This window comes from Chiloscyllium plagiosum, unplaced genomic scaffold, assembly GCF_037043375.1.
Source record: "Chiloscyllium plagiosum isolate Xiang-an unplaced genomic scaffold, Cpla_swu_hap1 HiC_scaffold_34, whole genome shotgun sequence".
Lineage (NCBI taxonomy): Eukaryota > Metazoa > Chordata > Chondrichthyes > Orectolobiformes > Hemiscylliidae > Chiloscyllium > Chiloscyllium plagiosum.
Window position 1 is genome coordinate 47,865,332 of NW_028270172.1, and position 14,490 is coordinate 47,879,821.

The 14,490-nt window shown below is 42.1% G+C and overlaps 1 protein-coding gene across 4 annotated transcripts in view; it reads left to right on the forward strand.

Annotated features, from left to right (window-relative positions):
• LOC148141160 (uncharacterized) overlaps window positions 1-14,490 on the forward strand; it is a 68,842-nt gene that overhangs the window by 37,754 nt on the left and 16,598 nt on the right. Inside the window, exon 1 of one of the 4 annotated variants that reach the window (XM_087978656.1) lies at window positions 54-462. The exons of 1 other annotated variant lie outside the window; for it this stretch is intronic. In XM_087978656.1, the coding sequence (XP_087834782.1) occupies window positions 405-462 (58 nt within the window). In that variant the 5' untranslated portion in view covers window positions 54-404. Of the gene's footprint in view, window positions 1-53; window positions 463-14,490 lie in introns of those variants that run through there. 2 more of the 4 variants (XM_087978657.1, XM_087978654.1) reach the window with 2 other exon arrangements.

Here is a 14,490-nt window from a genome sequence, read left to right on the forward strand (position 1 = left end):
AATGCTGATGAGAAAATTTAATCCATTGACAGTTGAAAGTTCGGATAATTGGCTTCACTCGACAAATATATTTATTTATTGAACATATTACTTATTTTGTGAAAGTATTTCATTTTTTGTTACTTTTTTGTTGTGAAAGTAAACTGAGTCCGGAAGTACAGTCAACCAGGAGAAAGTGAGGACTGCAGATGCTGGAGATCAGAGCTGAAAAATGTGTTGCTGGAAAAGCGCAGCAGGTCTCTCTCTCTCACACACACACACTCACTCTCTCTCTCAGCCCTCCTGAAGAAGGGCTTATGCCCGAAATGTCAATTCTCCTGCTTCTTTGATGCTGCCTGACCTGCTGCGCTTTTCCAGCAACACATTTTTATTCTCCGGAAGTACAGTGTTATACTTCATTTTGTATGTACATGATGCAACGGCTGCACGCAAAGTTGACAGTGCTCCTGCTTTTAGCTGGGCGTAAGTGGAGAAACTGGGTTGGGGTCCGGGTCTGTTTGAGTGGGGGTGAGAGTGGGAGAGTGTGAAACGTGAGTGAGGGCTGGAGTACTAGGTTGATTTTTTGTGTGTTGGCATTTGGTAAAGTATAAGTCTGGCTTCACGCTGAGTCGTTTCATTGTAATAAAAGTGCACGAGTACGATTTCTCTCTCTGGGTATTACTCTGCAATTGTTTTCTTCTCTCGCAATAATTATGCAAGCATTATTTATTTCTCATTATTTATCACGACTGATTGTACGTAAGTTAACGGGATTTCGCGTCTACAACGCTGCAGATTTATTTTGATACGAAAAATTATTAATGATTTTTTAAATACGCTGTTTTATTCAACTTATTCTGGTCGTTTACTGCGTTATGGCGAGGATTAAAGTCCTTCTGATTTAATGTTACTTCGAAAAAATCTCGGGGGGGGGGTGGGGTCAGAAAATGTGTGTGGTGTTGCGTTAACTTGAGGCAATGTATGAAAAATGACAACTCCATTTATTTCTGCTAATTAAAGAAATTTTAGTGGTTTAGGCGCGTTTCGAACCGAGACTTTTACACTTCTATAATTTGTTAGTTACATTGTGTTTCTTCTGATCTCCTCATCTGCCCAATTGTACCTATCAGTATTCCCGTAAGGCACATGACTGCCTCACAATAAGTCTCGAATAGATAGTGTAAGCCAACGTGACTCATTAAATCAAAGCCTTGGCGGCTTTCTCCAGTTTGCTTATTGTCGTCAATGAACTACTTAATGAAGTGTAGTCGTCGCTGAAATGCCAGAAACACAACCGCCACTTTGGGCACAGCAAGCAGCCGTAATTACCAATGGGATAGTTGTTAATAAATGTAGTTTTGAGATATTAATCGAGGGATCTGTATTGGCCAGGACACAGTGCTTCGGGATCTTTAAGATTGTGAAAGGTGCAATATAAATGCAAATGTTTATTTCTATTGATTGCTGTATACATAGAATCAGATTCTCCAATGCTTTTAAAAACATGATTGGAGTTTCTGCTATTTTTATTATGCAAGATGTATTCCTGGCATAAACGAGTTCTCACACCCACGCCTTATGTAGGCACAGTGTTTAGCACTGCTGCCTCACAGGTTCAATTCCCGACTCAGGCAACTAACTGTCTTGTGTGTTTGCACATTCTCCCACCGTGTCTGCGTGGGTTGGCTCCGGTTTCCTCCCACAATCCAAAAAATGTGCTAAGTTGCCCGTAGTGTTAGGTGAAGGGGTAAATGTAGGGGAATGGGTCTGGGTGGGTTGCTCACCGGAGGGACGGTGTGGACTTGTTGGGCCAAAGGGTCTGTTTCCACACTGTAGGGAATCTAATCTAATCAACACCCCCCCCCTCCCCCCCCCCATAGAAATAAAGTTAGACACAGTTTGAGATCAAGCAAGGAAGGTAAACATGAGTAGAAATTAATCTTATACACTTAATGGTAAGGTCCTCAGGAGTGTTGCTGAACAAAGAGATCTTGGAGTGCAGGTTCATACCTCCTTGCAAGTGGAGTCACAGGTAGATAGGATAGTGAAGGCGGCATTTGGTATGCTTTCCTTTATTGGTCACAGTATTGAGTACAGGAGTTGGGAGATCATGTTGTGGCTGTACAGGACACTGGTTAGGCCACTTTTGGAATATTGCGTGCAATTCTGGCCTCCTTGCTATCGGAAAGATGTTGTGAAACTTGAAAGAATTCAGAAAAGATTTACAAGGGTGTTGTAAGGGTTGGAGGATTTGAGCTAAAGGGAGAGGTTGAATAGGCTGGGGCTGTTTTCCCTGCAGTGTCGGAGGGGTGACCTTAGAGGTTTTTAAAATCATGAGGGGCATGGATGGGATAAATAGACAAAATATTTTCCCTGGGGTGGGGGAGTTCAGAACTAGTGGGCATAGGTTTATGATGAGAGGGGAAAGGTATAAAAGAGACCCAAGGGGGCAACTTTTTCACGCAGAAGGTGGTACGTATATGGAATGAGCTGCCAGAGGAAATGATGGAGGCTAGTACAATTGCAACATTTGAAAGGCATCTGGATGGGTATATGAATAGGAAGAGATTGGAGGGATATGGGCTAGGTGCTGGCAGGTGGGACTAGATTGGATTGGGATATCTGGTCAGCATGGATGGGTTGGACAGAGTTTTTTCCGTGCTGTGCATCTCTGTGACTCTGAGTAGAGATTAAAGACCAAGAGATAGGATGGTAAGAGTTTGGAGGAATGATGCTGGGAGCATCCGGGGGTGGAGAGATAAATGGGGATGGGGGGGGGGGGGCAAGGCTGGGAGAGTGCAATAGGTGGATGGAGATGGGGATAAAGGTGATAGGTTGGAGGGGAGGGTGGAGTGGATTGGTGGGAAGGAAGATTGACAGGTGGGCACTAATGAGATGAGGTGTATTATTGCTGAAACACAAGATATATATACAATTCTATGCAGCTCCCTCTAGTTTTCTGAGTAACTTTACTGTTCTTAAATTATAATGTTCTGTCACTGATTTGCAATCTTCTTTGGAAGCACAAGATGGTAAAGAAGTTTGTACTACCAAGTCTACAGCTAGCCAAACTGAGGTTGAGGCTGTTCTTCTCACTCCCAAAGTTCTTGCTTCCGATGGCAGTGATTTCACCAGAGTATCAGTCCTTCTATTAGAATGGCTCCTTCAAATACAATGCTTCGGTTCACTCCCAATTACAGCAGCTTACTATCTTTTACCACGTTGGCTTGGTAACCAATGTGGATTCCTCTTATGTAGTTACAGCAGTATGATGCAACATAATAAGCATAATTCAGTTACAGGTAGTTCTTCTATAATGCTGTAGTTGCATTCCCGTGAAACCTTACTTAATAAAAAATTGCTTATGTAAATAATAGGGCCTATGGGAAAAATGGGGTGACCAACAAAAAAAAAATCACTCATGGTTGCTCAAACATCATACAAAGCATAGCACAGCCTAAATGAAGGTTGAAATCATATTTATTAACAAAAGTACATTTAACACAATACATTTTTAAAAATGTAAGAAAGCTGAATCATAGAAAGGAACTGAGATAGTAAGCCAGGAAGCATGCAGAATTCACTGTCAAATTGGATCAGGCCAGATAGGTATGGCTTACTATCTCATTTCCCTTCCCTGCATGCTGTTCAGTTGGCAAATGTCGCTTTGTGTCCCAGAGAGCTGTTACTTATTTCAAAGGGATGTTCCACTATCTAAAGAGATCATGCCTAACACATCTGTTAGAATTCTTTAAGGAGGTAACAAGCAAGTTAGACAAAGGGGAGCCAGTGAACATGATCTATTTGCATTTCCAGAATGCCTTTGACAAGGAGACTGCAAAATAACATCCTGTGGTGTTTGGGGCAAGGTACTGGCATGGATAGAGGATTAGCTGACTGGCAGAAGGCAGAGAGTAGGGATAAATGGGTCTTTTTCAGATGGCAACCAGTGACTGGTGGAGTTGTGCAGGGGTGTGTATTGGGTCCTCATTTATATATTAATGATTTGGATGAAGGAATTAAGAGCATCATTGCTCCATTTGCAGATGAGACAAAGATAGGTGGAGGGATAGGTGGTGTTGAGGAAGCGGAGATGCTGCAGCAGGACTTGGACATGCTAGAAGAATGGGCAAAGAAGGGGCAGATGGAATACAGTGTGGTAAAGTGTGAGGTTATGCACATTGGTAGGAAGAATTGAGACATAGACTATTTTCTAAATGGAGAAAAACTTCAGAAATCTGAACCACAAAGGCGGAGAGAAAGTCGTGGTTCAAGATTTTCTTAAGGTTAACATTCAGGTTCATTTGGTAGTTAGGAAGACAAATGCAATGCTAGCGTTCATTTCAAGGTGGTTAGAATATAAGAGCAGAAATATATTGCTGAGGTTGTATAAGCCTCTGATCAGAATGCATTTTGAATATTACAAGCAGTTTTTGGTCTCCGTAACTAAGGAAGGATATGCTGGTTTTGGAGGGCATGCAGAGGGGAGCTTTACAAGAATGATCCTGGTGTTAAAAGGATTGGTTAAGGGACTCTGGGTCTGTACTCAATAGAGTTTAGAAGGATGAGAGGGAATCTCATTTGAAGCTTGGAATACCAAGAGGCTGAATAGACAGGATATAGAGAAGATATTTCTCTAGAGGGAGAGACTAGATTCAAGGGGAAAGCCTCAGAGTAAACGGATGACCTTTCAGAACTGAGACGAGGAGGCATTTCTTTAGCCAGAGTCTGGTTAATCTGTGGAACTTATTGCTACAGAGGGTTGAGACCAAGTCACCAAATATATTTAAGACAGAGAGAACTTTTGATCTCTTCTTACCAATCAAAAGCCCAAGGGGAGAAGGCAAGAGAATGGGACTGAGCAATGTACCAGCCATGATCAAATGGCAGAGCAGAGGCAATGGGTTGAATGGCCTAATTCTGCTCTTTATCTTAGGGTCATATGAGCAAAGATTTTGGGTTGGTGGGTACCATGTAGGCTTTTATTTCCAAGGGCTTATTAATACTCTTTCCAAACAAAGAAGTGATGCATTGACGCTCTTGGCACTATCCAGGCTCCAGCAAATGATCAAGTTTGACAACTGACAAACAATACAAACATGTCATGTTTCCCTTGTTGGTTTGATCAACCAACTCAGTAAAACTTGCTTGTCTGACCTGGGAAAGGCACGTCTCTTTTAATGAACTTTGAACTTTGACATAAAGCTTTAACTTGCGTTCACTATTCTCCACTTTTGTTAATCAATCACTCATCTGATATTTATAGACAATTCCCTGACAATCTCATTAAGCTGATAAATAGTCCACATTATCACATCTGATTCACTGTGTATTTTAAACATAACTTTTCAGCTTTTGTAGAATTACTATGACAGTTCAGTCAGTTATAGCTGTGTTAAAAGTCTTGATGTAAATAAACATGCACATTCCTTCAGCCAACAGTGGCCTTTCTCATTTTTAGGTGATCACCAGGCTTCACATGTTTTCTTCTCACTTCATTCAATCTTTAATTTCACTTCCCATGGTTTTGGCTAATGCAGCAATTTTCGGTGGGCTTTCCTGAGCATGCAACTTGCGTGGGTGAAAACATGGCTACCAATGGTCAAGTACAGAGAGTGGGGAATGCATCACAGGCAAATATTGAAGGATTCCAAAAATCCTTGGAAAAGTATGAATTGGAAGTGGTGCACAAAGGCATTTGAACATGGGCAAGAATTTTACATTGGAGGGTGGTTGAATAGGAGAATTAGGTCAAATACGTTTAGCAAACATAATTTAAAGAATGAATGGAAAATTCAAGTTAGGAAAAGGTAGCAAGTTATTTGAATTTTCTCAAACTTTTGTGGGGGCAGGCATAAAGAAATAAGCAAGTCTGGATGTGACAGAAATATGGATAAGAGGTTTAACATTAAATGGGTTGAGGCTGAAATGTGGGCGAGCAATGTTACTTGTGTGGAAACTGATGGTGTTTGACAGAGAGCCCACGGTGCCAGAAGCTTAGCTTAGACTTGAATAGAATACAATGGCTACAGTCGATCTTGGAGGTACTAGCAAGAAGGGGGATGGATTTACTTGCTTGAATTTGTGGGAGACTTTGGCTTTGACTCCCATGTTTAACTGGAAGCTTTGCGTATGAAGGGACATGGGTGTTCTTTGTGTATTGCAAAGTTACTGCACAAGTAGAACAAACAATTAATAAATCCAAAGAAGAAAAATCTCTCTGCATGTTGAAGAACTGGATCCTAGTTTCCCTCAGAGATTGATTACGGTATAAGATCTTTTCAATGCCGAGGCAAGCCGAAAATGTCATTGCACTGGCCAACGTGACCAACCAAAACCCACAGAGATTTGGGCCACAGGATCCAGAAAAAATATTCATTCTGTCTAGTACCTGAACCACCATTCACAGAGGGCCGCTCTATCAGCCACCTTCCTTTCCCAAGATCAGGAAAAATCATGTGAATACCTATTCAGGATTCTGCAGGCTTTTGTCAGTGTTGCAAATGCAGTGTCTGTTGACTTCATGATTATGTACATGCTGTAGTTGTAAAAAAGTTTGGCCACATACTTAAGAACCAGTTCCTGTCAGGGTGTGTCTGTGAATAAAAAATGCACTAAGGCCAAACAGTTAATTGTGAGTAAACCTGTGTGAAGCTCCTGCTTTTCATCAGATGCTGATTTACCAGATGAATAATTCAGATTTTGGTCATGTTTTGTAAACAAGTGCAGAAGTGAAAGAAGTGCATCACGGGTGTCCATCTCTGGCTAGTTTTATATGGCCTCTGAGTGGGCCCTGCGCCTCTCATCGAAGCTGTTGATTCTAGTGTGTTCTAAGGAAGGCCTACTCGACCCGAAACATTAACTGATTTCTCTCCACAGATGTTGCAGATCTGCTGAGCTTTTCCAGCAATTTCTATTCCTGTCTCTCATTTACAGCATCTGTACTTTCAGTAGTGAGTTGGGCATGGAGGTCATCCTCTTGACTTATGATGGTTATGATCCTGTTGATCTTGAAAGAATGTGAGAGTGTTAGTAGGTGTTCTCCAGTGTGACCTCTCCCAGGATCAAATGGGAGATAAGTGCTGGCAGGTGAATTGGCCATGTTAAAAGTGCCAATAGTGTTAGGTGCATTAGTCAGAGGGAGATGGGTCTGGATAGGTTACTCTTCGGAGGGTCGGTGTGGACTGGTTTGGCTGAAGGGCCTGTTTCCACACTGTTGGTAATCTTACAGTTTGGAGGATCTTGTATGCTATTTTTAAGCGGCACGGTGGCACAGTGGTTAGCGCTGCTGCCTCACAGCGCCAGAGACCCGGGTTCAATTCCCGCCTGAGGCAACTGTCTGTGTGGAGTTTGCACATTCTCCATGTCTACGTCAGTTTCCTCCGGGTGCTCTGGTTTCCTCCCACAATCCAAAAAAAATGTGCAGGTTAGGTGAATTGGCCATGCTAAATTGCCCGTAGTGTTAGGTGTAGGGGAATGGATCTGGGTGGGTTGCCCTTCGGAGGGTCAGTGTGGACTTGTTGGGCCGAAGGATCTGATTCCACACTGTAAGTAATCTAATCTAAGAGGTGAATACCCTGCTGGAGGACTTCAGGTCTTCCACCTTCTAGAACAAAAAGGTCCAGTGGATCTCTGCAGCAGTGCTTAAGGAAGGTGTATCTTCAAAACCAAGTTTTCCCCTGAGACCCTGCAGAATTACCTGTACATGAAGCAGCCAGATGCAGTGTAATGCATGTTATTTTGTCAGCCAAATGACTCAATTACAACTTGTAGATCATGTTTTTTCTGAACTTGATGCTCTCCATAGCTCCTTGTAGAAGATGGGGCAGGAACCAATTAATGACTGGAATATGGCTGCCTCTAACTGAATGTTGCAGCTCCTCTTTCTCAATATGAATCAGGGCTGCACACTAATTTCTGGCTATACTTGAGTCCCACATTCCTGACCTCTGGTTGTGAGGTGGAAAGAGGGGTGGTTGATTTAGAGCGCACTCTTGGACTATTCCTTGGCTGAGCTAAGTTAACCATTGATGCATTCAAGCAGCAGGTAGTTGAAGGGCCTTTTTCCATGGCTGTGTACCTGAGCATGTATTACCTGCAAGCACACTGAAGGCCTTCAGTGATTGATGAGTACCTGATCATAGTGCATCTGGAAAGGTTACCTAATTTGATTACTCAAGTTTCACATGTCTTTAGCTTTTGTAACTTAGTGTTTTGCCCTTTTCAAAGAAGAACCAGATGAAATGGAGTATAAGTAACATTTGATTTGCTTGCTGGTAATCTGTATCTAAATGAAAGCTTTTAAAGGTGCGTAATCACTTCTAGTTATTTTTCACTACCAAGCTTTTTGGACTCTTGTACGTTTTCCTGGGTAGAGCAGCCTGATTTCAATTTGCTTACAAAACCGAAGACATTCATTTCAGGGGCCTTTTTTTCAAAAAAGTAAATCCTTTTCTGAAAAACATTTCAAAGCGTTTTTTTAAGTGCAGTGGTCCCAATTGGATACATTATTCCCAAAGCAGCCAATCTAGTTTCAAGGGTTCATAATAACTACTTCGCTTCATCACAAGATAGAGACAATCAATTGAAAATCATTGATATCAAAGGTAAAGAAAATTTTGAAGTTGAGTCCAGGAAAAGCTTTTGAAATAGTTGGAGTAACAATAGAACATCTAAACATCCTTGGCAGAGCAGGATTAGAAATGACTGAAGGATATATTCCAAATGACTTGAGACACATTATACATTGTTTTAATATTTTAGGTAACAATGGAATGCATTTTAGGACTAATAAGCTTAGTGAGTTGTCTCATTAAATGGTCTTGAAAATCAAATAGAAAAATGTAGAAATCTATTTTAAGGAGAAATTGGTGAAATGCTTCCTGCATTTAGATTTGGTGTAGGAACAAGAGAGGCTGTGTTAAAACAAACCAATTTTTAATAAATAAGTAAAATGTATTAATGTATGTTTCATGGACTATTTAAAAAGCATTTTATCATGTTTATTAACAAAAGTTAGTAGATGTATTGCTGAAATGTTACATTGTCAGTAAAGTTGAGAGATTTTCCCAAGCCTGTATAGGTTTCAAATAGTGATCCCCAGATTAGTAATGGAACCATCAGACAGTAGAGTATGTAAACAGCTGTGTATTGTCATCAGTTATTTAATCTGTACATAGCCCAAGCATTAAATAATTAACTGTGATTCCATAAGTAAAAGTAACATTTGCACCACACAAGTGTCAAGCAATGACCACCGTTAACAAGAGAGAGAATCTAATCATCACCCTGTGATATTCTCTGGTGTTATCATACTGAATCCCCCACTGTCAGCATTCTGGAGGTTAGTGTTGACCAGAAATTGAACTGGACTAGTCATTTAAATATAGTGACAACAAGAGGAGCATTAGAGGCTGAGGGGGTGACCTTGTAGCCGTGCATAAAATCAGCATCAGGGGCATGGATAGGATAAAGAGAGAGATTCTTTTCCCCTGGGGTGGGGGAGTCCAGAACTAGGGGGCATAGATTTAGGGTGAGAGAGGAAAGATATAAAAGGAACCTGGGGGCAACTTTTTCATGCAGAGAGTATGGAATGAGCTGCCAGTGAAAGTAGTGGAGGCTGGTACAATTGCAGCATTTGAAAGGCATCTGGATGGGTATGTGAATAGGAAGGGTTGAGAGGGATATCGGCCGTGCCTTGGCAAATGGGGCTAGATTAAGTTAGGATATCTGGTCAGCATGGACGAGTTGGACCAAAAGTCCGTTTTCATGTTGTACATCTCTCTGACTCTAAGAGCAGGTTAGAAGCTAGGAATCCTGCAATGCATAATTCTTCCCCATATTCCCCAAAGCCATCTTCCGCCTCTGACAAGACTGGAGTCTGATTAGAAACTCCTCAGTTGCCTGAATGAGTACAGCTCCAACAACACTCAAAAAAAAACTTGGCACCATCTAGGACAAATCAGCTTGCTTGATTTGGTATCACATCCACTCCCTCAACCACTGACACTCACCAGTATATTCCTGAGAGAGCACCTTCCAAACTCATGATCATTTCTATTTGGAAGGATAAGGGCAGCAGATACATAAGAACACTCACCACCTGCAAGTTCCCCAACAAGCTGTTTACCATCCTGATTGGGAATGTATTGCTATTCCTTCAGGATCGCTAAGTCAAAATCTTGGAATTCATGCCCTGAAAGCACTGTGGGTCTACATGCAGAAAATGTTGTAGCTGTAGCAGTAACAGTAGCAACAGGAACCTTTATGGCTGTGGGTCTGATGTCACACCTTAGTGAACCATTTGGGATAATGGACAATGGTCACCATTAGGCAGAAGTAGGTACTGCAGATGCTGGTACGTGATATTACCACTGAAGAGTCAGAGAGGAATGGAGGATGAGGTGGGATTGTGTACAAATAATGACCAGAACCAATAAGTGGCAAAAATAGCCTCCTTTATTCAGCAACCGCATGTAGCACTAGTTTGAGGTGGCAACAGAATCCCGAAATGCAGTTCTTACACTAGCCTCTTTATACACAGTTCTTACGTATATTAAAATGCCATTACTATGGTGTTACATTTGTTTTATCTATAGCACGCAAAGGTTCAAGTGACTTCTGTCCTGGGGAAAAATGAGTTAAACATCTGTTAAATGGTGGCTGTTACTTGTGATGAGATTAAGAGTGTCTGTTCGGAATGCTTGCATAATTAAGTGGTGTTAGTCCTTTTGTCTTTAAGTTAGTAAATGTTAGTATAAATACTAGGCCTATATGCTTTAAATAATTTAAAAATTGTACCTGTACTTGAATAACGGATATTAAACTGATTACCGCAGCGGTGTTGTGAGATTTTGTTTCCTATTTGCTGGTTTGAATTTCATTCATTCCTGCAATTTCACGGAAACGCTGTCTTGATAGTAAGTTTTTTTTAAAAGGGGGCAATGGCTGTTGGGGAACTGTTTGATGTTCTGTATTTATTCAGATCCTGCAAGATGGTTGGTAAGGGCTGATAATCTTTTGTGGAGATCTGATGGCGGGGATAGTATTGTTCTGAATGTGTTAAGCTTATTCAGTTAAAACTCACCCAACACCAGGTTGTAGTGCCAGGTTTATTTGGAAGCACTAGCTTTCAGAGCAGCGCATCTCCAAATCAAGCTTGTTCAGAGGTTTTATGAATGAATGAAATTGTTAAAATAGGGAGTTATGAATGAAACAGGAAAGCAGTGTTATTAAATATAGGGTGCTTATGAGTGGGTTAATAAAGAGTTATTAGATTAGATTACATTACATTACAATGTGGAAACAGGCCCTTCGGCCCAACAAGTCCACACCGACCCGCCGAAGCGAAACCCACCCATACCCCTACATTTACCCCTTACCTAACACTACGGGCAATTTAGCATGGCCAATTCACCTGACCCTGCACATCTTTGGACTGTGGGAGGAAACCGGAGCACCCGGAGGAAACCCACGCAGACACGGGGAGAACGTGCAAACTCCACACAGTCAGTCGCCTGAGTCGGGAATTGAACCCGGGTCTCTGGCGCTGTGAGGCAACAGTGCTAACCACTGTGCCACCGTGCCGCCCACAGTTATGAATGAGGAAATATAAAGTGCTTGTGAGTGGGTTAGTAAAGAGGCAAAGAACTAGCAAACAAGCAAAGGACCTGGGCATGCTTTGACATGAAATGATTTTGGAATGTTTGATTATAATTACTGGAATGCTCTCAGTGCTGTGCACCCCAATTGAACAAATAAGAAAATATAACAGACAAATGCTGAATGTAAGGTTTTAGATTTAGGTGAGGCTTTGGAACCATTTCTGGGAGAGGTGGAAGTCTGAATGCGTTGCACCTCAACAGATCTGTGACCAGTGCATTCAAAAAAGGTTCACTCGTGCCATCCAGAAATTTAAATGGGAGGGGCAAAAGGGCCTAATGTTAGAAAAGGGAAACTAGGCACACAGTATTGATAGAACAGGAATAAGAAATAGTGGGTATTAGGTGGACTCTTAGTAAATATACAAGGTCTATGGTGGTTTTTATTGCTTGTGTGAAAATACAAAATGAGTAATAAGTAAGATTAGTGAGCTGCGTTCACACATACTTAGTTACATGGTAGGGTAGAGGCATGCATTACTGGAGATTTGGCTTCAAAATGGCAGGATTGCGTACTAAATATTCCTGGATACATTGTGTTTAGAAAAGATGGAGAAGAAAAGACAAGAAGCAGGTATGGTTTGGCTGAGGAGAGGTGTGAGGTTCTGCTGTGGAGGTGGTCAGAGGAGTGGTGTCTAATCCCAGGCAGAGAGTAGTTGTCATCTGGTGATGAGAGAGTCACAAGGGGTAGCTGAGTATCTGGTATAGTGTCAGGGATGTTTCAGGTTTCAGAGGTGGAGAGCTACAGCTAAGTTGTACTGAGGGTTATAAGATGTCTGAGGGAATTGTAGTTGGGAAAGTGTGTAGTATTCTGGGAGCAGAAAGGGGGTCAGTTTAATAATTACCCAGGAGTTAGACTAGGATTTTAATCTAAATTTCCTGACCAAATACATAGTTAATTGCAATTGAATTCTCTGATTTAAATGACTTAGAAGTGCCGGTGTTGGACTGGGGTGGATAAAGTTAGAAATCACTCAACACCAGGTTGTAGTCCAACAGGTTTATTTGGAAGCACTAGCTTTCGGAGTGCTGCTCCTTCATCGGGTAGTTGTGGAGGTTAAGGTTACCTGGTATTGTGTGATTTCTAACCTGATTTAAATAGAGTCATAGAGATGTACAGCATAGAAACAGATCCTTCGGTCCAACCCGTCCATGCCGACCAGATATCCCAACCCAATCTAGTCCCAGCTGCCAGCACCCGGCCCATATCCCTCCAAACCCTTCCTATTCATATACCCATCCAAATGCTTCTTAAATGTTGCAATTGTACCAGCCTCTTCCACTTCCTCTGGCAGCCCATTTCATACACGTACCACCCTCTGTATGAAAAGGTTGCCCCTTAGGTCTCTTTTATATCTTTCCCTCTCACCCTTAACCTATGCCCTCTAGTTCTGGACTCCCCCATCCCAGGGAAAAGACTTCGCCTATTTATCTTGTCCATGCCCCTCATAATTTTGTAAACCTCTATAAGATCACTCAGCCTCTGATGCTCCAGGGAAAACAGCCCCAGCCAGTTCAGCCTCTCCCTATAGCTCAAATCCTCCAACCCTGGCAACATCCTTGTAAATCTTTTCTGAGCCCTTTCACGTTTCACAACATCTTTCTGATATGAAGGAGACCAGAATTGCACGCAATATTCCAACAGTGGCCTAACCAATGTCCTGTTCAGCCGTAACATGACCTCCCAACTTCTGTACTCAATACTCTGACCAATAAAGGAAAGCACACCAAACGCCTCCTTCACTATCCTATCTACCTGCGACCCCACGTTCAAGGAGCTATGAACCTGCACTACAAGGTCTCTTTGTTCAGTAACACTCCCTAGGACCTTACCATTAAGTGTATAAGTCCTGCTAAGATTTGCTTTCCCAAAATGCAGCACCTTGCAGTTATCTGAATTAAACTCCATCTGCCACTTCTTAGCCCATTGGCCCATCTGGTCCAGATCCTGTTGTAATCTGAGGTAACCCTTTTCTCTGTCCTCTACCTCTTCAATTTTAGTGTCATCTGCAAACTTACTTACTAACCTCTTATGCTCGCATCCAAATCATTTATGTAAATGACAAAATGTAGAGGACCCAGCACCGATCCTTGTGGCACTCCACTGGTCACAGGCCTCCAGTCTGAAAAACAACCCTCCACCACCACCCTCTGTCTTCTATCTTTGAGCCAGTTCTGTATCCAAATAGCTAGATCTCCCTGTATTCTGTGAGATCTAACCTTGCTAATAAATCTCCCATGGGGAACCTTGTCGAACGCCTTACTGAAGTCCATATAGATCACATCTACTGCTCTGCCCTCGTCACTCTTCTTTGTTCACGTTTGGAGGCATGATTTCCCACACACAAAGCCATGTTGACTATCCCGAACCAGTCCTTGCCTTTCCAAATATATGTGCATCCTGTCCCTCAGGATTCTCTCCAACAACTTGCACATCACAGAGGTCAGGTTCACCGGTCTATTGTTCCCTGGCTTGTCTTTACCGCCCTTCTTAAACAGTGGCACCACGTTTGCCAACCTCAAGTCTTCTGGCACCTCACCTGTGACTATCGATGATGCAAATATCTCAGCAAGAGGCCCAGCAATCACTTCTCAAGCTTCCCACAGAGATCTCGGGTACACCTGATCAGGTCCTGGGGATTTATCCACCTTGAACCGTTTCAAGACATCCAGCACTTCCTCCTCTGTAATCTGGACATTTTGCAAGATGTCACCATCGATTTCCCTACAGTCTATATCTTCCAAATCCTTTTCCACAGTAAATAATGATGCAAAATATTCATTTAGTATCTCCCCCATTTTCTGTGGCTCCACACAAAGGTCGCCTTGCTGATCTTTTGAGGGGCCCTAT